This window comes from Eurosta solidaginis, chromosome 3 (genome assembly GCF_040869045.1).
Source record: "Eurosta solidaginis isolate ZX-2024a chromosome 3, ASM4086904v1, whole genome shotgun sequence".
In the NCBI taxonomy this organism is placed as follows: domain Eukaryota; kingdom Metazoa; phylum Arthropoda; class Insecta; order Diptera; family Tephritidae; genus Eurosta; species Eurosta solidaginis.
The window spans coordinates 231,301,791-231,329,619 of NC_090321.1; the positions used below are offsets into that span (position 1 = coordinate 231,301,791).

A 27,829-nucleotide genomic window follows, 5' to 3' on the forward strand; every position below is an offset into this window, starting at 1 on the left:
AATGTATATTTTTATAAGTTCTGCTTAAAACCCAAAGTGAGACAACTAACGACCATAATACAATTTCAAGTTAATCGTTAAGCATTTCAACCAAACTAAACAAAAAGATGTTGTTTCATTTTTAGATATGCACAATTTTTTTGAAATAATTCAACAATTATAATTTTTTTGGGCATAATATCAAAAGATGGAATATTTTATCAATTTTATATCATGGCGCAATTATGTATATGGTTTGCTCATCTCATCAGCTGGTTTTATTTTTTTCATTTCACTGGTATAGGGATTGTCAAAAGGAGCAAACGCAAAATGTAACCAACACATTAACAATTATTTACTGTCGAGGTGGTAAATTTTTTGTAAAAAAAAATTTTTTAATATCACTTTAAGTTATTTTTTAGTAAGTGCATCTAATTTAGCACATTATTTTTCCACAACACACAAGAATTGCAAAGTTTTATGGTTTCTCGCCATTTCGTTCGCCTTACACCAACACTCAGATTTTGACAATCTGAACAAAGGTATGTTGTTGCTGTAGAGATGAGCCAACCATATAGTTGAACCATGGTTTTATATCTAATAAAGAAAGTGCGTCTTCAATTTCAAAAACATTAACCCTACAAGATGGGCAGGACGTTATGACGTCGTTTTTGCTTTAAAAGTTCGGCTTGTTGAAGTATAAAATGCGCTAACGAAAACATTCTATTAAATTGCAAATCAGATGAAAGCAATAAAGCTGTGTCACTCACTAACGATGTATCCTCTAAAGCACTTCAGTCTAAAGCCACCGATCTTTCAAATGCCTTGAAACGTTTGAAAATTTTTCTAGAAGAATTAGAAAGGTATCGACATGAATTTGAAAATTTAGAAATAGAAGCGAATAGTGTAGCGGAAAAATGGTCCATTACCCCTGAATTTTCTAAAACTCGCCACAGGATGGTAAAACGCACTCTTGCTGAGCTTTTGCGAAGGTGAGCATCTCCAAGATCCGGAAAGTTTGTTCAAACTGAACATATTTTTTCGAGTATTTGACATCATTATAAACCAACTGAAATCGCGTTTCATTCTTAATGAATGAAATTGTTTAAAATTCAGTGTTTGCAGCCTTCCCATTTTAAAGGTTTAAATGACACTGAACTATTAAAAAAAATCTCTAGAATTTGTTGAGATATATAAAAAATACATATGTGGATCATTTACCAGATAAATTCTCAGTTTTCGACCCACTTTCAGAGACGAAATAGAAAAATCGTCGTGTATTAGATACCTTGCTGATTTATTAATAATAAAAAATAATTTTATTTCTTGCACTGCATTAAAATACAATTTTTCAAAAAAAAAGTGGACTTAGCACATTTTCACATTAAGCTAACGATTTATGTATTTACCAGGTGAGGCTTTGTCCTTCGCAAGAACACTCAAAGTGGTGAAGCAGTACCCCAGCGGGCTAGGGGGTCAGAATATTCCCGCGGTAGGTATGCCTGTCGTAAGAGGCGACTAATATACCAGATTCAAGGGGCTGTGTAGCGCAACCCTTCAGGTTGCCAGCGCAATATATAGCTTCTCCAAACCCAATTGTCAACCGCACCTATCTGTGGCGAATCCTGCTTCAATAACAGACGAGGCTCTGGCGACCCCAAGCTCCTCATGGAACTTGGGGGTGGGGAGGGAGGGAATGGCCTGAAGGTTTAATGTGGCCACATAAATCGTTCCCGAAATGGTCGGGCTAGAACCTTAATGGTGCTGTGGTACCGGAGCGTACCGAATCTGTATCTGGTAAAGGACCATTACATCGATAACACTTCCCAAAGCCTTCAGGGAGCAACCTTATCGCTACAACAACAACAACAACAGGTGGTGAAGCAAAAGCTTTCCCAAGACAGTCGAAATAATGACCGTGTGTGCTACTACCCTAACGTAGTGGACAGTCGAAATAGTCTGAAAATTGAAGCTACGCGGTCACCCATAATGAGCTCTTATATCATAAGGCCGGAAAACAGCAGTAAACATCTTTCAACTTAAAATCGGTCGACTTTCATTCTAAAATATCGTTTTGATTTAACGAAGACTATTCAAATCAATGATGTGAACACAAACGCTTGCAAACTTTGGTCTACATTTTAAAAATTTTATCCAGGGTCCTTATAAAATTTTAATTAGGTAGATGCGCCGAGGATTATACGATTTTCACCCATTACGCAATGACGGCATCCTTGGCCGAATAGTCACTCCCCAACGTTTCAAGGTGTTTCTCTGGTGTAGCTCGGCAGCATAGCGCGACAAAAGCATCCGTTGGAAAGTCTTCGGAGCTACACCTAGAGCTTCTAGGAAAATGACGTCGACGAAGGTATGAGTTCGAAGTCGCAGTCTAATAGCTTCTGTGCTGGCATATGGTGTGAGGGTCAGGAGGCGTGGTAGCGACTGGTGGTCGGGATTGCTACTGTTGGCACATCGGGAATTGTAGCTCTTGAAAACAGCCGAAAAAACTATGCCACGAGAGTCATGAGTATTAATAGACCATTAATAGCAACCGTAAGTCGCCTTTGTGCGTGACCGCCAAGGAGCCACAAATGATTTAAAGAAATTGTGTTCGCGACGATTATTGAGAGTTAACCCTAGGTGAAACTACGCTTTGCAAGGGATATGCAGACAAAAGTATGGCTATTTTATGTATCTCTATTTCTTTTCAGCAGACGCAGCAGTAACAATTCCAAAGACCGGGGTTAGGTTCGAAGCCTCTCTGGAGTAAGTGAACGAGGCACAATCTCTTCGTAAGGAGCTACTCCTGAAAATTTCTGAACGGTCTGCGAGATCTTGAGGCAAAAACCCCGGATCTTTCCGTAATGGCCAACACGTTGATTTCCTTCAATACATACAAACAAAACGTTTCCTAAATACTATATTTTTAAATAGAGAAATCAAGCTTTTTAAAGTAAGAACACCGGCGTACGCCGGCGCGCCGCCCACGCCGCCGCCGCCAATAAAGTAATCGGCGTAAACCTCTACTATGTATATACAAACTTACATGTATTTTTTTGTTTTGTTTACATGTTTTTAAAACGTGTTATTTCCACGAAATGTGCTTTATTTGTTATACAATAAGTTATGAATTGTTTTGTACAAATATAAACTGTAGCTATTGTTTTCTTCAAAGAAAAAATCTACCAACTTCTACCACTATTTTCGTTTTTCGTCTACCAACATTCTCTTTTTAAAAGTCCGTGCACTGGTGGTACATATACAATGTACAATTGAGTACGCTGAAAATCTCGAAGTTTGTTAAAATTAAATTGAGTGCAACTTGACGATCATCAAAAGAATTTGCCACAGACCCCAGATGGTATAGTTACGCCACTGGTGAGTACCATCACTTTTTGTATTACAGACCCAAACAACTTAATGTAACTAATAAGCTAAATACATACATACATACGTGTTTATGTACGTTTGCACTTTTACATTTAAGTATTTATATGATATACAAAATAAAAACTTGAATGAATTACAAAAAGCTGAAATCATTTCCGATGCAAAAGGTAAATTATTAATGATCACAAAACTGCCAAAAATTTGTTGAATTAATTCATAAAAATTTATGCACAACGCTGCACGCTTCGTTCAGTCAACGTCAGTTTTATATATACATAATTACACAAAAATATATATTTATTTATTTATATGAGTATCTGTGTCAATAGCCCACAAGTCACTTTGTGGTTGCACCCACACTATTTATGCACTTTTGGCATTTAGACGCTTTTCATTATTAAATGGGGTGACTGAATTTTTGGCTACTGATTAAATTTCAAGCTAATTCACATTCACAATACCTCGTCGGAATTTTCAAAATATGAAATTGCCATATTTCGTATGTAGTTTGTTTTGAATATGAGAATATAGTTGCCAACAGCTCTGTTCTCAAAGGCTTATGTATCTTCAAATTGGCTATGCAGTCGAACAAAAAAATCAGAGCCGAAATAAGTATGACGAGCCGACCCGTGCGCATCTTGCGCAACCAATATAAAAGTCTCTTATCAGCTGTTTATCAATCAATTGCGCTGCCATCTAGCATATAATAGTAACTGCCGGTAATGCAGTGTAAATATTCGGAATAATGCCATAGTACAAATAGATTTTCTGTGTGCTCACAATCGTTTATTTTTAACAAATTATTTTAATAAAATATATCTAAACAAAATCACTACGACCAAAATTGCCCAAAGCTCGCTAATAGCCCGAATCTCTATCTTTACAACCAAAACTTTATTTATAGAATTGGATTCCAAATAAGAGCGGCGCGCCATGGCTCAATTGAGCCAGACTTGCTTTACACATACTCTTACAAGCCAACCTAATATAAACGCACGCAAGTCATTTTCTGTCAAAAATGTCTCATGCACATACAACTTGTATGAGAGCAACCCAATTGAATTTGCTGCGCGAAAACCTAACTCGATTTTCAATTTTTATTCTGCGTGACATTTAGTTTTGACGTTTGCACACATGCTTTACATTGTCGCAACGCATGCTTATTTGGGTTCGGGCAAAAAACGCGGGTTGTTTGTGCGCTAAAAAAACGCAGTGCGGTTTTATTAGGTTGGCATGTTACTCTCCATGTCAGTCGTTTGCGAGACAGCAACTAATAAACACTGCGGAGGGATATGGCATAAATGTTAAGGTTCCATGTGAGAAATATTACGATGGGGAAATGCAACTGGTATGAGGGCCTTTCCATATAAAGCTCATCTTCCAGACATGTTTAGGTTTGGGTTTTTACCTTTTTGGGTATGTAATATTTAAAAACTTTTTAAGTTGAGTTTTTTAAATTATTTTAAAAAAAGTTGAAATAATTTTCATTTCTGAGCCAAAAAGAAATTGAACTTCTGCACTGCAAACAACTACTATAGAAACTTTTAGGAAGCTTGGCGAAATAGTAAAAAAATTACATGAATGTGTCTTTAGTTTTTTTTTAGGTCAGTGACATATTTATTAAAAATTTTGTATTTCCCTGGGTGCGGAAAATGTATTAGTTTCGGAAATTTGATTTTTTAAGCGAGTCATCGCCACTATTTTTGCGATATTTGCCGTATTTAGCTGCTTTGACAAACCAAATTTCATGTCCATTTGCATTTAAAAATATCGGTTACCCTTCGAAGCGAGTAAAACTTAATGAATTGAGGGACTTGAGAAAATTTAAAATTATCAAAAAAATTTCAATAATCAAGAATGAAATTTCCAAAATTTTTTGGTATAACTGTTTTTAATACATGCACCATCTGCATGTTGTAATTTTAACTTTAATTTCCTGCTGGGATGCTCATGCTCTCACTAATACACTTACATTTTAATTTTTGCCGACCACTAATTTTTATCTATTGTGCTTGACTGTTCAGCCTATTACTGTATGTGGATGCTTTCAATACACTCAACAACCTCTTCAGGCTTTTTACTCTATATCTCGAAAGGGTTAAGAGTCACACCACCCAGATGGGAGGGTCTTTGCCTTGTCAGAGCGACGCATTCGCAGGGAATATGAATCGGTGTTTCATCGCCCAACGCACAAAAGCAACAGATTTGTGTATCGGATAGATTTAGCTCACTCTTAGGTGATATCTCAGTCTCCAGTGTCCAGTGAGAGCTCGTAGGTCTTCTCTGATTAGATTGGCTAGTTTGGCTGATACTCTCGTTGCTGGAAGTATAAACAATAGCGCCTGCCTTTGCCTTGGGCATGCAATTCAGTGTTTCCTGAACTGCTTTGTTAGTCCACAGAAGGGATCTGGACCACAGAATGCTGCTAAGGCACCCTGCTTGGATAGGTAGTTTGCCTGTTTACTACCTTTCATGTCCCTGATGTCCGGGAACCCATCCTAACAAAACTTTGTTTGAGCTCCAAGATTATTTGGGATTTTTAAAAATAATTGTGTAAGACTACACAACACGTTAGGCTGTCAGGCCTGACTGTCTGACATAGGGAGGATACGCCTTTTCGTAGACATTCTCTACCACAAACTTCTATTGCATGCATTTCTGCATGAAAAAATAGTGGGGTAGGCTCTCATTGGTATCGATTCCTTGAAGTTCGGGCTACAGATGGCAGCTCCCATTTTTCCGTCATCAAAGTTTGATCAACCTGTTAACCAGACCTCAGGGTCAGGGTCAGTATATGAATGGTAATCGCGAATAACGTGGTAAGTAACAATTTTTTCAAAACCTGTTTTCTGCCAAAAACCACCAATACTGAGAGGAGAAATAAAGTTAGAAATATTCAGTGAGTCGAAAAACGTTGCAAGTGACACGCAAAATAATATACGTACAGTCATGCCGAAAGTTATTGCTAAGTGTAATAGAAATAATAGTGATCATCGGAAAAAGATCACCAAGCGTCACGATGTCGACAATTTCAACCGGATCGCAAGAGGACAAAGAAATGCATCCATCCAGTTCAGAAACGTAACATCAAGCCCCGAAAAATTAGACAAGTGGCGCCGTAGGGTGATGTCCTATCCTCACTTTTGTTTAATTTAAACAAATCGAAGCTGCATTCCGCACCAGAAGGAGTATCCTACGCCGCTGATTGCAAGATAATGGCAACCAGTCCTGGTCTTTGCATTGATGAATGTTGCTGTAAAATTAACGAGTATCTTCTTAGTCTTTCCAGTATTTTCAGTTCGTGAAATTTGGCATTGTAACTGACCAAATTTTCGCCGATCTGATTTACAACGTGTACGCGACAAATGTTGGCATTATTGGATAACCACATCGATGGCATTACGCTACCGACTGTCCTACACCCAAAAACTCTGAGTGTGACGTTCGATTAGAACCTGAAAAATGCCAGGAACACCACCAGCCTAGTCAGAATTGGCAAAAAGCTCTAAGAGCCATACAAAAACTCTATCCAGCGGGTTAAGGAAGAATACTTACGCGTTAGGCGTAAGAGGCGACTTAAACTCGAAAATTCACAGATCAGAGGGTTCAATGGACCATTCGCCATTAGTTTAGACAAACACTCCGATTGCATTTCTGTCATGAAAAGCTTCTCTGCCTTGTAGATGCCAAATTGGAAGAGAAGATCGGCCTTAATCTCCTCGGAGGAAAATCGCGCAAATTATTAATTATTTAAATTAAGTTAATATGAAAGTGATACACGTAAATGATATACATATTGTTTACACCTTCGAGCAAACCGCTAGCTTTCAAATACTTAGTTCATATTTTTCCTGCACTCCATCTCTTCCTCTGGTTTAATGAAATTTAAATACAAACATTTATATGCATTTGAAAATAATGTTTATAGGTTCTTATGGATGTGTTTATATCTATTTATAAATTTACACATACATACCTATGTACATATTATGAGTATATTGTTTATTTCTTAAGTAGTATTTGTTTACAACATTATTAGTACTTGCATGGCGGAATGCGATGAGCCAACAGAAGCGCCCCTGAATTTGTCAGCGTTTTGTAGTCGTCGCCATGGCAAGCTTTCTGATTGCTCTTGCTGATTTACATCTGAGAGATGACAGTTTTTAACCATTTCAATATAAAAACTGCCATCGATCAACTGCAGCTGACAGTCAGCGACGCTGATGTGACCAATGTGCGTATGTACATACAAACATATGTACTATGTTAATTAATGGCGTCTATTGGTATGATAATTATGTACATGTTTTTTTCATGAATCAGCCGGAAATGCTTATAACTAAATTTTCGGTTTAAATTTATCAACCAATTCAAGGAAAATTACAAGAAAACCCATAATAGGAATGTTTTGTGGTATTAATGAGCATTTATTTTTTAAATAGTGGTCAACTTACACCGCTGACTATTATAAAATAGCTCTGCGCGTCAGCTGTTTCGTTATAAGCCACGTCAGCTTTTACTGTATCGAAAGAAATACTCTTGTTTTTTTTTTGCCGTGTGGCATTGATTTATATTGAGAATAGTCAAATCTTGACAAAAAACTGTAGGCTGGGTATTGGCGTAGTTTTTTGACGTAGATACCATTAAGCAAGTGCCATGACTGGAATAAACGGAATGTTTTAATGCAATTAATTTGCCTACACCGAAGTCCCGCGGGAGTGACTTCTCAGGGAAAACTCATATGCCATGCAGATGCCGTTCGGAGTCGGCGTAAAATATGTAAGAACCGTCCGGACAATTTGTAGGAAAAATTAAAGGAGTACGACGCAAATTTGAAGAGAAGCTCTGCCCAAATTTTGTCGGAGGTAAATCGCGCCAAGTATTTATTTTTTTTTCTGCTAAATTTTGTTGGATTACTTCATCCAGTTTTTACAGCATCGTCTACGATGCATAGTTATTGAAAATAGTCGAAATCAAATTATAAAAAAATTTCGAAAAGACTGAAGTCGAAATATCGACAAATTGTATAATATTTTGTTCCAGTCCCATTCCGAGTCTCAGTCCTAGTCCCACTCCGAGGCTCAGTCTCAGTCCCAGTCCTTGTCCTAATCCCAGTCCCAGTCCGTCTCTGGTATACTTCCAGGAAAAAAGCATCGCAAATATTAATATAGGCAAGTTTATATACGAAATTTCAGGCAAATCGAATAGGACGTATGTAAATAGGTATGTGGGTATCATTAATTCTTGTCTTTATTTCGGCTTCGCATGCATATTTATCAGTTTTGCCAGGTTGATGCGACTAAATCGAATACCAAAATGAACTTTAGAGCTCTCAGCAACAGCTTTCATTTGATATCCATAATACACACACATTCTAGTGGTATCCGGGTCCATGTTTTGGCCTATATCTCGAGACCCTTCACTCTGCGGTGTAAAACTTACTCTGTATTATAGCACACATCAACAGCTTCAATTTGATACCCATAATATGAAAACACATTCTAGGTGTATCCGGGTCCATGTTTTGGCCTATATCCCAAGACCGTAGTCACCCAGCGGTGTAAAACTTGCTCTGTACTAAAGCATACATCAACAGCTTCAATTTGATACCCATAATACAAAAACATATTCTATGTGTATCTGGGTCCACGTTTGGGCTATATATCGAGAATCTAGCCTCCCAGTTGTATGAAAATTATCATGTACTATAGCACTCATCAACAGCTTTCATTTGATATCCATATTGAATAAACACATTCTAGGGGTACCTGGGTCCACGTTTTGGGCTATATCTCGAGACTCTAGCCTCCCAGTTGTATGCAAATTATCATGTACTATAGCACTCATCAACAGCTTTCATTTGATATCCATATTGTATAAACATATTCTAGGGTACCCGAGTCCACGTTTTGGGCTATATATCGAGACCCTAAACCTCCCAGTTGTATGAAAATTATCCTGTACTATAGCACCCATCAACAGCTTTCATTTGATATCCATATTGTATAAACACATTCTAGGGTACCCGGGTCCACGTTTTGGGCTATATCTGGAGACCCTAAACCTCCCAGTTGTATGAAAATTATCCTATACTATAGCATTCATCAACAGATTTCATTTGATATCCATATTGTATAAACACATTCTAGGGGTACCCGGGTCCACGTTTTGATCTCAAGACTCTAGGCACGTAGCGAAAAAAAGGTAGACGTTGGCCGATTCTCAGACCTACCCAATGTGCTCACAAAATTTCATGAGAATCGGTTCAGCCGTTTCGGAGGAGGTAAGCCTCTAACACCGTGACAGAAGAATTTTATATATTAGATATCAAAAATTCACGTATTGTGTTATTAAGAATATACAAATATTTGGCGTTAATATTTAAAAAATTTCGAAAAAATTAAAAAACTCACAGTGTATTAACAAATACTGAAAAAGTGGTAAAACTCGGCGAATGGTAAAGTTAATCCATATATAGTAAAATTTTGTAAAATATGCTATATAACTACGTAAGCATTTGGTGAAATGTGAAGGTCCAAGTTGTTAAAATGGGGCAGAAATTACGAAAAGTTTCTTATCCGAAAAATCGGTTGTGGGGGATATGTGCTATATATACGACCGATATCATCCATTTTTTCAGACAACAATATGTGCAATATACGAAAGCGTATGGTGAAATTTGTAGCTTCAATCTGATAAATTGAGAAAGATATGACAAAAATCCTCTTTTCTGAAAAATCGGTTGTATGGGGGATATATGCTACAGTGATCCGATCCGGCCGGTTCTGACAAATGTCTTACCGCAGACCTAAATATACCCGCTCACCAAATTTTATCAACCAAATTTTATCAATATATCTCAAAATTTGAGGGACTACTTAGCAATCAACTCAGCTCTTCATCCTGATCAATTCGGTATACTTATTGGTGGGTCTCTCTATTTTATTTAAGGATTTACAATTTTGAGATTGTTATGGAATCGCATTTTCGGTGGAAGCAGTAAGGAAGGCGGTCCGCATGATGTTGTGGTACTGTTGGTGGTTGTTGTGCTCTGGTCCGAGGTGATCGAGTGAACCTGGTGGCAATAAAACTTGGTGTTAACCTTTACGATCTGGATGACTTTGTGCTAATTTTGGCGTTCGTTGTATTACGCTGCAGCGTACTGCTAGCCCTGGAGGCGGAGGTGGTGTCGGACGCTTTTCCAAAGGTGGTAGTGTACTTCGTAAACGTAGAGAAAGGGGTTTATCTTCGGATAACAAGGGTTCTCATCACCAATTAGTTTAGTGCCTTCCGAATCGGAATCGGAATCACTAGAACTTTCCTCACTAGGTGTGACTGTGAAACGCCGACCTACTTCAACTGGATATTCTATACGTGGAGCTTGTGTCAACACATCACAACCGTTGTAAGGTTTATTGCCACCCAAAATAGACGAGTAGAAACGAGGTTTGTCGGAATGGACTGCGTCGGTACTTTGCGCTATCGACTCTTCCTAGTTTCTGGGCATTCACCTGGTTGATCTTTTAGTAGTTGGGTTAAGGAATCGGCCTGCGATTCCTCGTTGCAGTCTTTTGGCCCTTCAAAAATACTCGCTTGAATATGCGCACAGCACGACGAGGGTGTTTTGCGATGAGTTGAATATAGTTGTGGATGTGCAGTTGATGTAAGCAATAATATTATTGGAGCAAGAGCTGTGCGTGACGCCTTTGCTGTTGAAATTGTGTCAATAGATGTTATACGATCCTTTTGTATAATCGCAAGGCCGCCAAAAATTAGGCTGAAGCGAATCACAAATCTTCTCGTCTGTATAACAGCCTTAAATGAATAATTTTACAATAAACCTTTTTGGTTTATAAAATTTTCCGATTAACTACGCAAAAGAAAAGCCAACTCTTGCTTTTTCCCGGCCGGAAAAACGTGCTATCTTTTTGCTTTTCTTTTTCTAAATTTTTCCACTTCTTCTTCGTTTTACTTGCGGCCGGAAACTCATGGCATTTTTTCGCTAGTGATCGCCGGTCTTTTTTTTCTTGTTTCGATACTTTTGCATCGCAACTTTTTGGTCCCATCACTAGTCACTAGGTATGTTCGCACGAAAACGCTCCCAAGTGGACCGTAACCATAGACCATAACAGCAGACCGTAACAAGATTCGTTACAAACTTAATATACCATTTCATTTTCATGAAAGGTATAAAAACTGATATATAACATATTGAAATTTGGCGGAAGTATTGTCCTTGGTATTTCAGGTGTTTCGGCTTTCATACCATTTAATTTTCGTGACGTTTATCTGTAAGGACCGATTTCTCAAATAAACTTTAAGGTTAATCTGTCCGAAAAAAACATTTTGTGTTTATAGGGTAGACAAAGTTCACATGAGATAACTGCCCTGAAAGTATCTTTTATATACATATGTGTGAGAGGATCTGGATATAAAATTTTCGATTTCGCCCGAACTTTAACTTCCTTACTTTCATTCTGCTTGCATGCAATCTCATTTAAAATAATACAAAGTAGGTTCACATTTGGTAAAAGCTTCGAAGCACTCACTTGGATCGAATATACTTGGTATTGAGTATGGGTACTAGCATCAGTAATTTGAACCGAGTATTTTAAATAAGTGCTTATGAAAGCTCTAGTACTACTTTCGACACTCGACTCGGGGTGGAGAAAAAAGTTGGGGAAAATTTTATCATTGACTAGAAGACTCGACAGACGTTGTCCTGCCCTAAATTTGGCCAATCTGCATACATTTTAATAAACGGTTTCCGTCTGACTCTGCCCTCCCCCCTCTTCACTTTTTCCTAATCCTTTTATTCACTCCTCGCTCTTTCTTTTTCGCTTCATCTATCTCCATCTTCGTCTCATTCTATCTCTTTCTCAATCTCCTTCTCTCTTTTCTCTTTTCTCTTCTCTCAATTTCTTCTCATTCTTCTGCATCCCTTATTGCCTGTCCCAGAAGGTGGTATGTATTTTATTCCAGTCCCAGTCCCAGTCCCACTCCGAGTCTCAGTCCCAGTCCTAGTCCTAATCCCAGTCTCAGTCCGTCTCTGGATAATATATTACTCTGTACTAAAGCACTCATCAACACCTTTCGTTTCATATCCATATTGCATAAACACTGTCTAGGCATTCACTGGCCCACCTTTTGGCCCATATCTCGAGACCCTAGTCACCCAGGGGTATGAAAATTACCCTCTGCTAAAGCACTCATCCAAAGCTTTCATTTGATATCCACATTCTACAAACACATTCTAGGGGTACTCGGGTCCAAGTTTTGGCCTATATCTCGAGACCCTAGTCACCCAGGGGTATGAAAATTACCCTCTGCTAAAGCACTCATCCACAGCTTTCATTTGATATCCACATTCTATAAACACATTCTAGGGGTACCCATATTCTATAAACACATTCTAGGGGTACGCGGGTCCACGTTTTGGCTTATATCTCGAGACCCTAGCCACTCAGGGGTATGAAAATTACCCTCTGCTAAAGCATTCATCCACAGCTTTCATTTGGTATCCATATTCTATACACACATTCTAGGGGTACCCGGGTTCACGTTTTGGCCTATATCTCGAGACCCGAGTCACCCAGGGGTATGAAAATTACGCTCTACTAAAGCACCCATCAACAGCTTTCATTTGATATCCATATTCTATAAACACACTCTAGGGGTACCCATATTCTATAAACACATTCTAGGGGTACGTGGGTCCACGTTTTGGCCTATATCTCGAGACCCTAGTCACCCAGGGGTATGAAAATTACCTTCTACTAAAGCACTCATCAACAGCTTTCATTTGATATCCATATTCTATAAACACACTCTAGGGGTACTTGGGACCACGTTTTGGCCTATATCTCGAGACCCTAGTCACCCAGGGGTATGAAAATTCCCCTCTACTAAAGCACTTATCAACAGCTTTCATTTGATATCCATATTCTATAAACACACTCTAGGGGTACCCGGGCCCACGTTTTGGCCTATATCTCGAGACCCTAGTCACCCAGGGGTATGAAAATTACCCTCTACTAAAGCACTCATCAACAGCTTTTATTTGATATCGATATTCTATAAACACACTCTAGAGGTACCCGGGTCCACGTTTTGGCCTATATATCGAGACCCTAGTCACCCAGTCACCTATCCTATATTTCAAGTTAGATCAAACTACATACGGGGTGCAAAACAAATTCAAACTCGGTTCAGTAGTTTAGGAGTCCATTGCCTCAATTGTGTGACACGTGATTTTTATATATTAAGATTGATTGATTGATCATTGATAGTTTAAGTTCGAGCTGACCGGTAAGTGGCAACTTTTTTTAGGCCCGGATTATGTTGTTGGTTAAGCTAAGCTTCAACTAAGTTTGCTTAAACTCTGGTTAAATTTCCAGTTAAACTGCAAGACAGTTTTTTAGTCACAATTTAAGACCGCCTTTGGAACAGGTTTTTTGTGTGGCAACATTGATTTAATGATGAGCTGTATAAGCTATAAGCAGACATCTACATAGTCCAGCGAATTAAAACGCAGCGGCTGCGCTGGCTAGGCCATGTTATGCGAATGAAAGATGATGCTCCGGCTAAGAAAGTGTTTCTATCGGAACCCGCATATGGAAGCAGAGGTAGAGGGTGGCCTCCACTCCGTTGGAAGGACCATGTGGAAAACGATTTAAACTCCCTTGATGTGACCAATTGGCGCCGGTTGGCGGATCGAAGGAGCGACTGGCGCGCCTTGTTGGACGGCCAAAACCGTTTAGACGGTTAAGCGCCAATTAGGTAAGTAAGTAACATTGGTTTTTTGTTATCTAGATAATTTTGAGATACGGCAGCAGCTGCATTATGTTTACCCAACACACATGGAAAAAAATTTCTCCATCCTTTGAGAAACATATATCTAGTTCTGAAATTGTTATCCAACATAATTCTCTAATTATTCTGAAACCTGATAGTGTCCAATCACTATTCAGCCTTTGGGAAATTTTGTATTATTGTATATTGTGTTCTCCAACCTTTGCGTATTTGAGAAATTAAAATAAAGAAAATGAACATCTAGCATATTTCGACAGTTGACATCCTACATTGGATATCGACTTGAGGTAGAGTTAAAGAAAATCTTCTCCAACGGGGTACCACCAAAGTCAACAGCTGTTTATTATGAGAAACAAACACTTGGTTGGTAGCATTGACGACGCGTTATAAATAAAAAATAAATAATACATGTTTTATTTTCGTGGAAATACTGTTGTTGTATTCTAATCTTACATTTGAGTGCAATTAGAGAACCACACTTGAGTACAAGTTGAGAACTATCTTTTTACCAACTTTAGTAATAGCATTTTTTGTTTTATGAAAAAATTCCTCTTTTTCAACGAGAAAGCTATGATTCTCAAGCTGAGCCACTGTCTCGTAACGACGCTTGAGATATTAGAAATGTGCTCGTTATCAACATGAGCTCTAATGATACTCAAACCCAAATGCTTGTTGGGTATATACGACGCCAGTGCGAACGAAGGCAAACAACTGAAAGGTTAACTAGAGTTTAATCGCGCCATATCAGCTGCTTAAGCGATTATGCACACTTTCAATCAATTTTAGCTAAAGTTTAAGCTGAGCTTGAGTTGAGCATGTATTGAAAAACCGGGCCTTAAGATTAAAACGCGTTGTCAAAGAACAGCTGAGTTGTACAACATTTGTATGTAACTGCATTAAAAAACAAGTAAGGAAAGTTAAGTTCGGGTATAACCGAACATTACATACTCAGCTGAGAGCTTTGGAGACAAAATAAGGGAAAATCACCATATAGGCAAATGAACCTAGGGTAACCCTGGAATGTGTTTGTATGACGTGATGATTAATGACGTGATGAGTAATGATTATTTAAAACGTAGTGGGCCCTAGTTCTATAGGTGGACGCCATTTCGGGATATCGCCATAAAGGTGGACCAGGGGCGACTCTAGAATGTGTTTGTACGATATAGGAATCAAATGAAATGTGTTAATGAATATTTTAAAAGGAAGTGGGCCTTAGTTCTATATGTGGACGCCTTTTCGAGATATCGCCAGGGACCAGGGGTGATTCTACAATTTGTTTGTAGGCTATGGGTATCAAACTAAAGGTATTAATGAGGGTTTTGAAAGGGAGTGGCCCTTAGTTGTATATGTGAAGGCGTTAATAAACCAATCCAATCAACATGTTTTATCCCTTTTTCGTATTTGGTATAGATTATGACATTTTTTTCATTTTTCGAAATTTTCGATTTCGAAAAAGTGGGCGTGGTCATAGGCGGATTTCGCCCATTTTTAACACCTAGATAAAGTGAGTTCAGATAAGTACCTGAACTAAGTTTAGCAAAGATATATCGATTTTTGCTGAAGTTATCGTGTTAATGGCCGAACGGAAGGTCAGACGGTCGACTGTGTATAAAAACTGGGCGTGGCTTCAACCGATTTCGCCCATTTTTATAGAAAACTGTTATCATCATAGAAGCTTGGCCTTACCAAATTTGATAAGGATTGGTAAATTTTTGTTCGACTTAAGGCATTAAAACTATTCTAGACAAATTAAATGAAAAAGGGCTGAGCCACGCCCATTTTGAAATATTCTTTTATTTTTGTATTTTGTTGCACTATATCATTACTGGAGTTGAATGTTGACACAATTTACTTATGTACTGTAAAGATATTAAATTTTTTGTTAAAATTTAATTTTTTTTTTTAAAGTGGGCGTGTTCGTCATCCGATTTTGCTAATTTTTATTTACCACACATATAGTAATAGGAGTAATGTTTCTGCCAAATTTCATCATGACATCTTCAACGACTGCCAAATTACAGCTTGCAAAAATTTGAAATTACCTTCTTTTAAAAGTGGGCGGTGCCACGCCCGTTGTCCAAAATTTTACTAATTTTCGATTCTGTGTCAAAATTTCAACCCACCTACCAAGTTTCATCGCTTTATCCGACTTTGGTAATAAATTATCGCACTTTTTCGATCTTTTGAAATTTTCGATATCGAAAATGTGGGCGTGGTAATAGTTCGATATCGTTCATTTTAAATAGCGATCTGAGATGAGTGCCCAGGAACCTACACACCGAATTTCATCAAGATATCTCAAAATTTACTCAAGTTATCGTGTTAACGGACAGACGGACGGACGGACGGACGGGCATGGCTCAATCAAATTTTTTTTCGATACTGATGATTTTGATATATAGAAGTCTATATCTATCTCGATTCCTTTATACCTGTACAACCAACCGTTATCCAATCAAAGTTTATATACTCTGTGAGCTCTGCTCAACTGAGTATAAAAACACATATTCATAAAGTGACAAAAGAAAGCTAATTTGCCTAAATGTGTTAGTGTTCCTAGAGTTTTCTAGCCACAAACATTCACAAACTCACACACATTCAAAGAGAACGATTGCAGACAGAATAGATGGTGAGGTGAATTTCACAGGTGAGCGCAGCACGCTATTTGTGCTCTGTTAAGGCGTTAACAAACACATTCACACAAAAAACAAAAAAATCTGAAATTTAAATTTGTATGAGAATAAACTTTGTTGAGATTTACTGCGAGCTGACAACAGCACAAGTTTAACATAAAATAGTATAAAATATTGTATCATAATTCACCACGCTAGATTATTTAGTGATGGTGGCGAATATCAGACCGACAAAAAATAAGAAAACGGCGAGTAACAACAACAGCCAGCAAATGCAAGGCGGTATTAAAACATTTTTATTTTTTATTTGCTTTTTTTGTTTTTTCGTTTCTTTCATTTTGTTTTTTTTTTTTTTGCTGTTCTTTTGTTTCTCTTTCATTTCTTTTTTGTTCTCATTGTAGAGACACTAACACTTTTACATAAATTTATTAACACAATAAAATAATTTCAGAAATTCTCGAGCATAGCATTTTTCACATTTTTGTTTTAGACGATTTTTTTTGTGAGGATTTTAGAATTTTAGAATTTTCTTTGCTTTCTTTTTTTTCTTACTTTTCTTAAATATTCGTTTTATTACTTTTCGCATTGTTGTTGTACAAATGTTTGAGACTATTTGCTATTTTTTGTGATTTTTTTTTTTGTGAAGAATTTTTTGTTTTATTGTTTTTAATCTTTTTTTAGTTTCACCTTGTTGTTGCTTTTAGCTTTTATTGCTTGCGATTTTTATATAATATGTGCATATGGTTACTGAATTGAATTGCTCAACACTATTTTGGTTTTCAGTACTGCTGCCCAGTTCAGTTCACTTTACTAAAATTTAGACTTTTTCGTTATAGCACAAAAGATATTTGAATTTTGTTTAGTATAGCTTTTTTTTTGTTGCTGTGGGTGTCTTTTAAGGTTATTTTAGTTATTTCATATCAGAATCTGAATAATCTCAAATAAAATCTTTTTGGAAAAAAATTTGGTCAATAGTAAATTGTTTTTTTTTTTTTAATATAGAGACAAAATGTCTTAATTGTGTTGTTAGTGTAGAAATGAGAAAAAATGAATTAAGCATGAAAACAAATACCAGCAGGATAGCTTAGTGGTTAAAGGCAACTGCAGTTTCACCATGTGATTAACGGTTCGAATCCCGGTGAAACCTTTGATAACATTACAAAATTTCCTGGTTATGATTACGTTGGCGGTTTTCGAAATGGTTCCATCGCAATATGCCAGTAAATGTTTCATTCTTTTCAGTTTCTCTTAGAAAACATAATAATTGAAATTCAATTATTATAAGCCGGTGTTAAGATCATGAATTCTCAAATATAAGTACAAACTGAACACACCATTAAACAAACATACAGTAAATTGTTTTATTGCTTGAAATTTATCATCATTTTTTTAAGTTGGTTTTTCAGTTTCAACAATTTCATATGAGACCGAACCATTTTATTTATTTTTCCTTTTTTCAAATTGTAAATATTTTTTAGAAAATAGTTTGAAGCTTATTATACGTTTTCGAAACACCTATTCGTACGGAAAGAGCTTTTTATTAGTCCAGCAAATTGAAAAAGAAAAACAGATAAGGTAGAAAAAAAAAATAAAATCCGAAAATTTTCATGCTAAAAATTTGGACGAATAGCGACAGTAAAATGCTTTGTAATTGTTACTGAATTAATTATTATTTCTTTTATCATTATATTAACTATTCATCCAAAAAATTAAGCATACAAATTTCAAAATTTGTTTATTGTTTATTTGTTTTTGCTATATTTCTTCATTCTGGACAAACATTTTTTTCCGGATGTCGAGCCACTATTTTGAATATAAGTTTCTTTTTTTTGTAGTTTTTGGATTTTATTTGTAACTCTCTGTTATCACATTTTATCACATTTGTTTCTTATTACAATCAAAATCTTAAGATTTTTACGAAACTTTTAATTCTTTATAAATTAATTTCTTATTATTTTCCTTTGTTTCTTATTATTATTTTGACTGTTTCTATTAGTTTTTAATGTGCAGAACACAAATTTTGGATTTTTTTCGTTTTTGCTTTCCTCTATTCACTAATTTGTTGGCGTTCATTAAAAAAATCATTTCAAACTCAATATATATTTACTTTTTCAATATAATTTTATATTTTAAACGTTCTTTCTTTTTATTGCTCATCGTTTTTTTTTAAATTAGGTTTTGTTCGTTTTCAACTTTGTTTTTAATCTAAAACTAAAACCATGTTTGTTGTTGTAAAAAATAAATGAAAAAAATACAGAATATCCTGTAGATGGCGCTTTTTATTATCATAAACGATAGAAGCATCTCATAACTTAGCAACCGAAAAAAAAAAAACAATTAAAAACATTCAAAAATGTTTTTACTTATATAATAGATGTTTGTCACTAACATAATTCTAGAAGTTCCTTTTAATTTTTGTAGTTCAATTTGCGATTTTTTAAAGGTTTCCAAATTTTTTTTTTACTTTTTTAATATTTTTTAAAATTATATCTAAAATTTTCAATAGTTAAAATAATGGTATCTTTTCAAATTAAAACAAATATATTGCATTTTTTTCTTTAGATTTCTTTATTTTAACTTAAAACAAATTAAGATTGCTATCTGCTATTTGTTTTTTATTTTTTATTTTAAAATATTTGTTTCCTAAAAAAAGTGTTTATAATAAATACTGCTTTGTTATCCTTGGATTTTTTTAATTCTAAGTCGAAATTTAGATTGCTATTATTTTTGTTTTCTTATTTTCAAATGCTTTTATTATGATGTCTACAATTTTCTACAATTAAACAAATTATTTATATTCCCAAATATTTCCAGATTAAATAAAAAATGTTGACAATTTTTTGTTGTTATATCGGCCTACTGATTTGTAAGATCGCGGGTTCGAATCGAGCTCAAGGCCTAACGTTGCCGATGAAGGAATTTAGCATTTCCGAAATGGATCTATACAATGAGCTTTGGCAGTTGTCTAAATTTTTTCTTTCTTCTATTCTAATTAAAAAATTTTTTCAATTAAGAAAAAATTTATCATAACAATAATAATGATAAAAAATTATTGTTAGGCCTTGAGCTCGATTCGAACCCGCGATCTTATAAAAAATGTTGTTTATTTTTTTTTTTTTACTAGGAATTTAGATTCGTTATTATTTGCATTTTTTATTTTCAAATATTTCTGCAAAATGTTTTACCACTAAAATTTTCCCAAATAAATTTCATGCTATATCTCATAATTATTTTAGTTTATTCGTTTTTACTTTTATTTTAAAATAATAGATAAACAAATTTTAAAACGTTTTTTATTAAAAAAATTTTATTTCTTATTAATTTTTTTTCACAATTTTTGTTTTTATATCGGCCTACTGATTGGTAAAATCGCGGTGAACGCGCGACTCGGGTGACTCGGATCTCCAGATATAGGCCAAAACGTGGACCTGGGTACCCCTAGAATGTGTGTATAGAATATGGATATCAAATGAAAGCTGTTGATGAGTGATTTAGTAGAGGGTAATTTTCATACCCCTGGGTGACTAGGGTCTCGAGATATAGGCCGAAACGTGGGCCAGTGAATGCCTAGACAGTGTTTATACAATATGGATATCAAATGAAAGCTGTTGATGAGTGCTTTAGTACAGAGTAATATATTATCCAGAGACGGACTGAGACTGGGATTAGGACTAGGACTGGGACTGAGACTCGGAGTGGGACTGGGACTGGGAGTGGAATAAAATACATACCACCTTCTGGGACAGGCAATAAGGGATGCAGAAGAATGAGAAGATATTGAGAGAAGAGAAAAGAGAGAAGGGGAAGGAAATTGAGAAAGAGATAGAATGAGACAAAGATGGAGATAGATGAAGCGAAAAAGACGGAGGGAGGAGTGAATAAAAGGATTAGGAAAAAGTGAAGAGGGGGGGAGGGCAGAGTCAGACGGAAAAAGCATATTAAAATGTATGCAGATTGGCCAAACTTAGGGCAGGACAACGTCTGCCGGGTATTCTAGTTATTTATAAATTCAAATGTTATTTTTTTTGAATCTAAAGTAAATCGAAATTTGTGAAATTATTTACTTTGAATTTTAAAAAACTTATGATTGCTAACAACTGTGTTCGCCCCATAAATTCAGAAAACAAAAATTCAGAAACACATTTTTTCAAAAACATTAGTCAGAACCCTTTTTTTAGAAAGCCAAAATTCACAAGTCAAAATTCAGAAACAAAATTTCAGAAATCAAAATGCAGAAGTCAAAATTCAGAAGTCAAATTTCAGAAGTCAAAATTCAGAAGTCAAATTTCAAAAGTCAAATTTCAGAAGTCAAAATTCGGAAAGTAATCAGACAGTAAAAACACATAAAATTTTGCGCAAAATTTAATGTTTTTTTGCTGTCTGATTACTTTCCGAATTTTGACTTCAGAAATTTTTTTCAGCCTTGAACACAGCAACGTCAAAAGAAGGTGTTATATCCAATCGAATTATGGAATATGTATAATATCACCAAATTGGGTGAAGACCGTACAAATAATTCTATCGAAAGGTTGTTGTTGTTGTAGCGATAAAGTTGCTCCCCGAAGGCTTTGGGGAATGTTATCGATGTGATGGTCCTTTGCCGCGTACAGATCCGGTACGCTCCGGTACCACAGCACCATTAAGGTGCTAGCCTGACCATCTCGGGAACGATTTATGTGGCCACATTAAACCTTCAGGCCATTCCCTCCCTCCTCACCCCCAAGTTCCTTTAAGAGATTGGGGTCGCCAGAGCCTCGTCTGTTAGTGAAACAGGATTCGCCGCGGATAGATGAGGTTGACAATTGGGCTTGGAGAAGCTATATATTGCGCTGGCAACCTGAAGGGTTGCGCTACACATCCCCTTGAATCTGGTATTTTAGTCGCCTCTTACGACAGGCATGCCTACCGCGGGTATTTTCTGATCCCCTAACCTGCTGGGGGTTCTATCGAAAGGTCGCACAACGTCATTTGAAGTGCGTTTGGGACACACCCTAATATATTTAATTTCATAAATAAAATAAATAAAATAATTAAAATAAAAAATTTTTAGTTAAACGGTTTTATTGAAAACAAAACTTACATAAAGTAATAATAATACTAAAAGCTAGAAAATAATTAGGTAGGTCCTAGGGACTAGTCATCACGATCCTCATCAATCTAGTGCGTTGATAAGACAATTAAATAAAAGCGTTGGACGCGTCAAATTTCTATTGATAGTCATAAGTAAGACCAACTGAACCTGAATAAGGTTATGATATGCCTCACATTTTTAGAAATTTCACGCGCCCAACGCTTTTATTTAATTGTCTTATCAACGCCCAAGATTGATGAGGAGTGTGATGACTAATACCTAGGACCTACCTAATTATTTTCTAGCTTTAAATATTAATATTACTTAATGTAAGTATTGTTTTCAATAAAACGGTTTAACTTAACATTTTTTTTTATTATTTTATTTTCAAGTTTTTAGTCTTTATTTATTGCCTATTATTTCTCATTCTATTTAGTTCATTTAGTGACTCATTATTACAAGGACTCTTGCTGACAATTTGTTAAAATCTGAGTCCTCAATACATAATCCCTCCAAAGACTTGACCCGACTCTGCGCCACGTATGCTTGTCCCTCCTCGAACTCCAAAATATTTTGATGTTATTTCTTCCGGACTGTATGTAATATTTGTTCCAAATATGAGCCCAATCGGGCATCATAGGTCGCTTTCTACTCATGTATGTATTATGTGTTCCAAATATGAACCAAGTCGGACCACAAATACGATTTTTAGAAATATTTCGATCCATGCGCCACCTATCGGAGTTTTTTTATTATTGCATTGTTATCGGGTTCTGAACTATATTCCAAGTTTCAAGCTTGCAGCTTATCGGGAAGTTATTTAAATTTCAATTACAAAATTCATGCCAGCCAGGCTGTCAAGTCAAGCTAAATAAAACGGTTTAAAAACGAACAGGCAATAACAGAAACAAAACTGCAGCAATTTTCAGCCGGAGGCGAGGCATATCGGAAACGCAAGTAAAATATAAAGACTTCGTATTTTTCTTATTGTAAATTCATTTGAAAATGATAAACGCGAAAAGATTTATTTAATTACATGCTTGCTATTGCACACAATTTAAAATTTTAGATTGTACTACTTTTTCTTTATACATAATTCCTTCCAAATAAATAAACCTTTCTGAATTTTGAGAAAAATTTAAGATTTTTTCTGTCGTGTGATTATTTTCTGAATTTTGACTTCTGAATTTTGCTTTCTGAAATTTGACTTCTGAAATTTGAGTTCTGCATTTTGACTTCTGAAATTTGACTTCTGAAATTAAACTTCTGAGATTTGACTTCTGAGTTTTGACCTCAGAATTTTGTCTTTCTGGAAAAGGGGTCTGACTAATGTTTTCTGAAAAAATGTGTTTCTGAATTTTTGTTTTCTGAATTTATGGGGGGCACCCAACAACTGGTAGTTACTTTGAGTAATATTTTATACATTAGCATATTATTGTTTTTTTTTTTTTAAGTTTTCCCAAAGCAGTTTGCATTCAAAACACATTCACAGCTTTTTTTATTTTAATTTGCTGATTTTAAAATTGTTTAATTGATTTTGAATTAGACCTGATTGTTTATATTTATCTTAATTTTATTATTTTGTGTAAAAGGTTTAGAAAAAAAAGAAATAAGTTTTTATAAAATTTTACATATAATTCGGTTTGCTTTTTAAACCTTTTGTTATTTTTTTAATGTAATAATTTTCTAGTTGATTTTTAATTGGACCTGATTATTTTTATTTATTTATATTTTTATTTTGAAATTAAAAAAAAATACTAGTTTTAAAGGAAATTAACTTGTTTTTTTTGTGAGTTTTTTTAATTAAAACTTTTTTTTTGATATTTTAAAACCGTTGCTTGCGTTACTGCTATATACTGACTACTGCTCATTTGGTGCTTGTTTGTGAGCATAATAATTGCCTTATTCCGCTGTTTAGAGATACTTACACCAAAAGACAGCCACATAATCTTTATCGGTCAATAACTTTTCCAATTGCTTGGCATTGACCTCTTCAATAACAGCTTCAGGTTCAATGGGCGTCGGTGGTGGCGTTGCTGCTGCCTGTGATCCCTTTTTATTAGCGCAATCAACATATCCGGGAAAACTGATGAGCGCCAAAAGTGTGCACACGCATAACGTTAGCACTTTTATTTTTATACGCGAAAAAGTCATAATTTTTATTTTTTAACAATTTTGCCGTTGACGTAGCAGCGACTCCGTTTTTGTTTGTTGTGTTTTTTTTATTCGTTGTTTTAATTTTATTAAACGTTCAAATCTCTGTTTCCGTTAAAGCAGTGAATGATTGGTGCGAGCGTGTCACACACCACCGTTACGTTACGATACGATTCGGTATTACGGTAAACGAACGTCGTCGGTACACTCCACTCGTACTCCGAACGTACTCCGTTCCCTAAACCGAAACACCACAGATCACCCTCGCATCTACGAACTACTTAAGTGTGTACGTATGTTTGTAATATGCTCCGTTTTCGATTTGCAACAACTTGAACGTTTAAATTTTGGGTTATTTTTTTGTTTCGTACAACTTTTGAAATTTATTTTTTCGTCAATAAAATGCAGCTGTGACTTTTTCGTTGCGTATTTTTTCACAATTCGTAGATTTCTTTTGGCTTTTTCTCATGTATGTATGTGCTATGTATATGATTTGCTATAACTTAAAACTAAAAATTCCATTTGTGCAAAATTTCAACTAAAATTAGAGAGGAAAAAAATAAAAATAAAAGTGTACGAAAAAAACGATTAAGTAATTGCTGCCGTTTTTTCGCTGCTGACTTTTCTTGCTCAGTCTAAGATTTAGAAAAAAATTTATCCAATTCCTTTTTTAATCTAAACTAAATTAATCAATTTTCTTTTTAAACCACTTTTTTTTTTGAACTTTCAAATTATTATTAACTTCATATTTTTTAAAATTTTAATTAATGCAAAATTTGATTTTTCGGCATTTCAAAGTAATTTCTTGCTTTTTCCATATATTTTTATATATATTTTGCGTTATTTTTATATTTTTAGGCAGATATTATACATATATTATTTTAGAGCTCATTGCTAGTATATTTTTGGTACAAATTTTTATATATATATATACTATGTGATATGTAGTAGTAGGAAAATTAGATGAACTTCAACGTTTTCCGCGGACTGATTATTTTAGTTTTTTTTAAGATTTTTTAGTTCCACTCCGTGCAGAGGTCCGCTCGCAACTGAAATATATTTCGTGGGATTTTGGTGAATTTTGCTGCGATCGCATTTGCTCGGACCACTTAGAAATGTGTGCGTGTGTGTGCGCTACACGTAAGGCAAGGTAAAGCAAATTCAATAAAAAAAAAAGTTCTGAAAAATTTGAAAATCTGTTTTTCGGTTAAGCATGTCGAATATTCAAAAACTATATATGTATACTCATACATATACACATATACATATATGTATATGCATTATGGTGAACATCTAACGGCCAGTGGCTGACAGTTTCGGAAAGAAAGCTTTCTTGTGCACAAGAGCACTGTGAGCGTCGAGAGTAACATTTGTTAGCGTTTTGAGTGTTCTTCCGGTTCTCGTGAAAATTATTTGGAAAAACAATAATGCTGATCGTTTGGAGAATAAACACTTGAATCGTATACGCACACGTACATACATACATCCATAAATAATATTAGAATTTCAAAATTTTAAATAATTTTCCACGATGAAGGACACGACACTGGCTTTTGTGGTTTGTAGTTTTTGTTGACAAATTACTTCTGTTTAAAAAATAAAATTGTGTGAAAACACAATTTATATATTTGTACACATAATATGTATATGTTTTATATAATGGTATGTGTATATTTATATGTACTTGGTCAAGATTTCTTTTTATATTCGATTTTTTTTTATTCACCTCACTCTGTTTATGGAATATGAAAATATTATGAGCAACGTCAACAGTAATGACTTTGAAAATATCTGAGGTTATCGTTTCCAAATTTAAATATGCATATGTATATATTTTTTACATCTATCTATCTATAAATCTTATAAAATAAAGTTGCTAAATGCCATGTATGCACTTAACTTCACACAGAATACTCCGATTTTAAAACGGTTTTTTGCATTTGAAAGCTTAAGCTGGAGACATTGGTGCTTTATCGGTAACCTTATAACAGCTGATTCGACCAATCTTATGAGAATCAATGCAATCGATTATTGATGCCGCTAAGGTCGTAACCGTATCGTAGCCAACCAATTGGGTTTTGGTTTACCGTCGTAACGATAAACAGCTGATTACGTTAGGGATACGGATACAGCGATACGACATACGGCACCAATGACTCCAGCTTTAGCTACGTGACATGGTACAGTTGATATAATTTAAAGATATATATTATAGGGGCGTGGCAAATTGCCAAAATGTAGCAAAAAATCATAAAATTTTTGTTTACACAGCTATAACTCATAAACGGATGGATGGATTTCAAAAATTCTACTTTTCAGTAAAACTTTGAAATATTTACCTTCGATCTGCATCAAAAAAATACTTGATTCCTTTCTTATGTCAGCCAAATTGTTTAAACAAAAGTAACATTTTTATCAAAAAATGCGAATGTGTGTTTGTTCGCTGTGAACTGTCCGCGCTAATTGCTTTTGAGTGAGGCTTGATGCGACACATATATACATACGTACATATATAGCATTCGCTGCGTTATTTAACTTCGGGCGTAGGTTTATAGGTATGTATGGATGTTCATCACTACATAGTATAAAACAAAGTCGCTTTTTCTCTCCCTATGTCCCTTTGAATGCTTAAACCTTTAAAAATACGCAACGGATTTTCATGCGCTTTTTTTTTAATAGATAAAGAGTGATTGAAGAGGAAGTAACGGATGAACATATTTGGCTGAAAATTGGTGGAGGGGTAGCTTAGAACCAGGAGACAGGTATAGGCTAACTTTTATCTCGTTCTGGATAGGGTCTTGAGATCAAAACGTGGACGTGGGTAATCCTGGGATATGTTTGTACAATATGGGTATCGAATGAGTACTTTGATACGGGGTGTTTTTCGCACCCGCGGGTAACTAGGGTCTCGAGATATAAGCGAAAACGTGGACAAGGGTACCCCTAGAATGTGTTTATACAATATGGATAACGAATGAAAGATGTCGATGAGTGCTTTAGTACAGGGTAGTTTTCATACCTATTTGTGAAGGGTCTCGAGATATAGGCCAAAACGTGGACACGGATACCCCGAGACAATGTTTATACAATATGGATATCAAAGAAAAACTGTTGATGAGGGCTTTACTACAGGGTAGTTTTCATACCTACTGGTGACTAAGGCCTCGAGATATAGGCCAAAACATGGACCCCGATACCCCTAGAATGTGTGTGTGTTTTAGATATCAAATGAAAGCTGCTGCTGAGAGCTTTTAAGTAATTTTCATTGTGATATTCCATTTAGACGCATCAACCTGGCAAAACCGATAAATATGCATGCGAATCCGAAATAAAGTCATGAATTAATAATACCCACATACCTATTTACATACGTCCTATTCGATTTGCCTGAAATTTGGTATATAAATTTGCCTATATTAGTATTTACGATGCTTTTTTCCGGGAAGTAGACCAGAGACGGACTGGGACTGGGATTAGGACTGGGCCTGAGACTCGGAATGGGACTGGAACAAAATACATACCACCCTTTGGGGCTGGCAATAAGATGTGAAGAAGAATGAGAAAAAATTGAGAGAAGAGAAAAGAGAGAAGGAGACTGAGAAAGAGATAGCATGAGACGAAGATGGAGATAGATGAAGCGAAAAATACGGAGGGAGGAATGAATACAAAGATTAGGAAAAGTGTAGAGGGGCGAGGGCAGATTTAGACGGAAAAAGCTTATTAAAATGTATGCAGATAGACAAAATTTAGGGCAGAACAACGTCTGCCGGGTCTGCTAGTTATTAAA

At 35.5% G+C, this 27,829-nt stretch overlaps 1 protein-coding gene across 17 annotated transcripts in view; it reads right to left on the reverse strand.

The window, feature by feature from the left end:
• The window catches only part of hlk (hulk), a 167,353-nt gene extending 142,227 nt beyond the window's left edge, over window positions 1–25,126 (reverse strand). For 15 of the 17 annotated variants that reach the window (XR_010951265.1, XM_067775487.1, XM_067775485.1 and 12 more), the window contains exons 1-2: window positions 24,977–25,126; window positions 23,817–24,580 (exon numbers count right to left, since the gene is read on the reverse strand). Coding sequence is in view for 16 of the 17 variants with exons in the window: in XM_067775487.1 (XP_067631588.1) it covers window positions 23,817–24,042 (226 nt within the window). In the remaining variant the exon portion in view is untranslated. Of the gene's footprint in view, window positions 1–23,816; window positions 24,581–24,913 lie in introns of all 17 variants that reach the window. The other 2 variants (XM_067775474.1, XM_067775473.1) reach the window with 2 other exon arrangements.
• Between the last annotated feature and the right edge of the window lie 2,703 nt (window positions 25,127–27,829).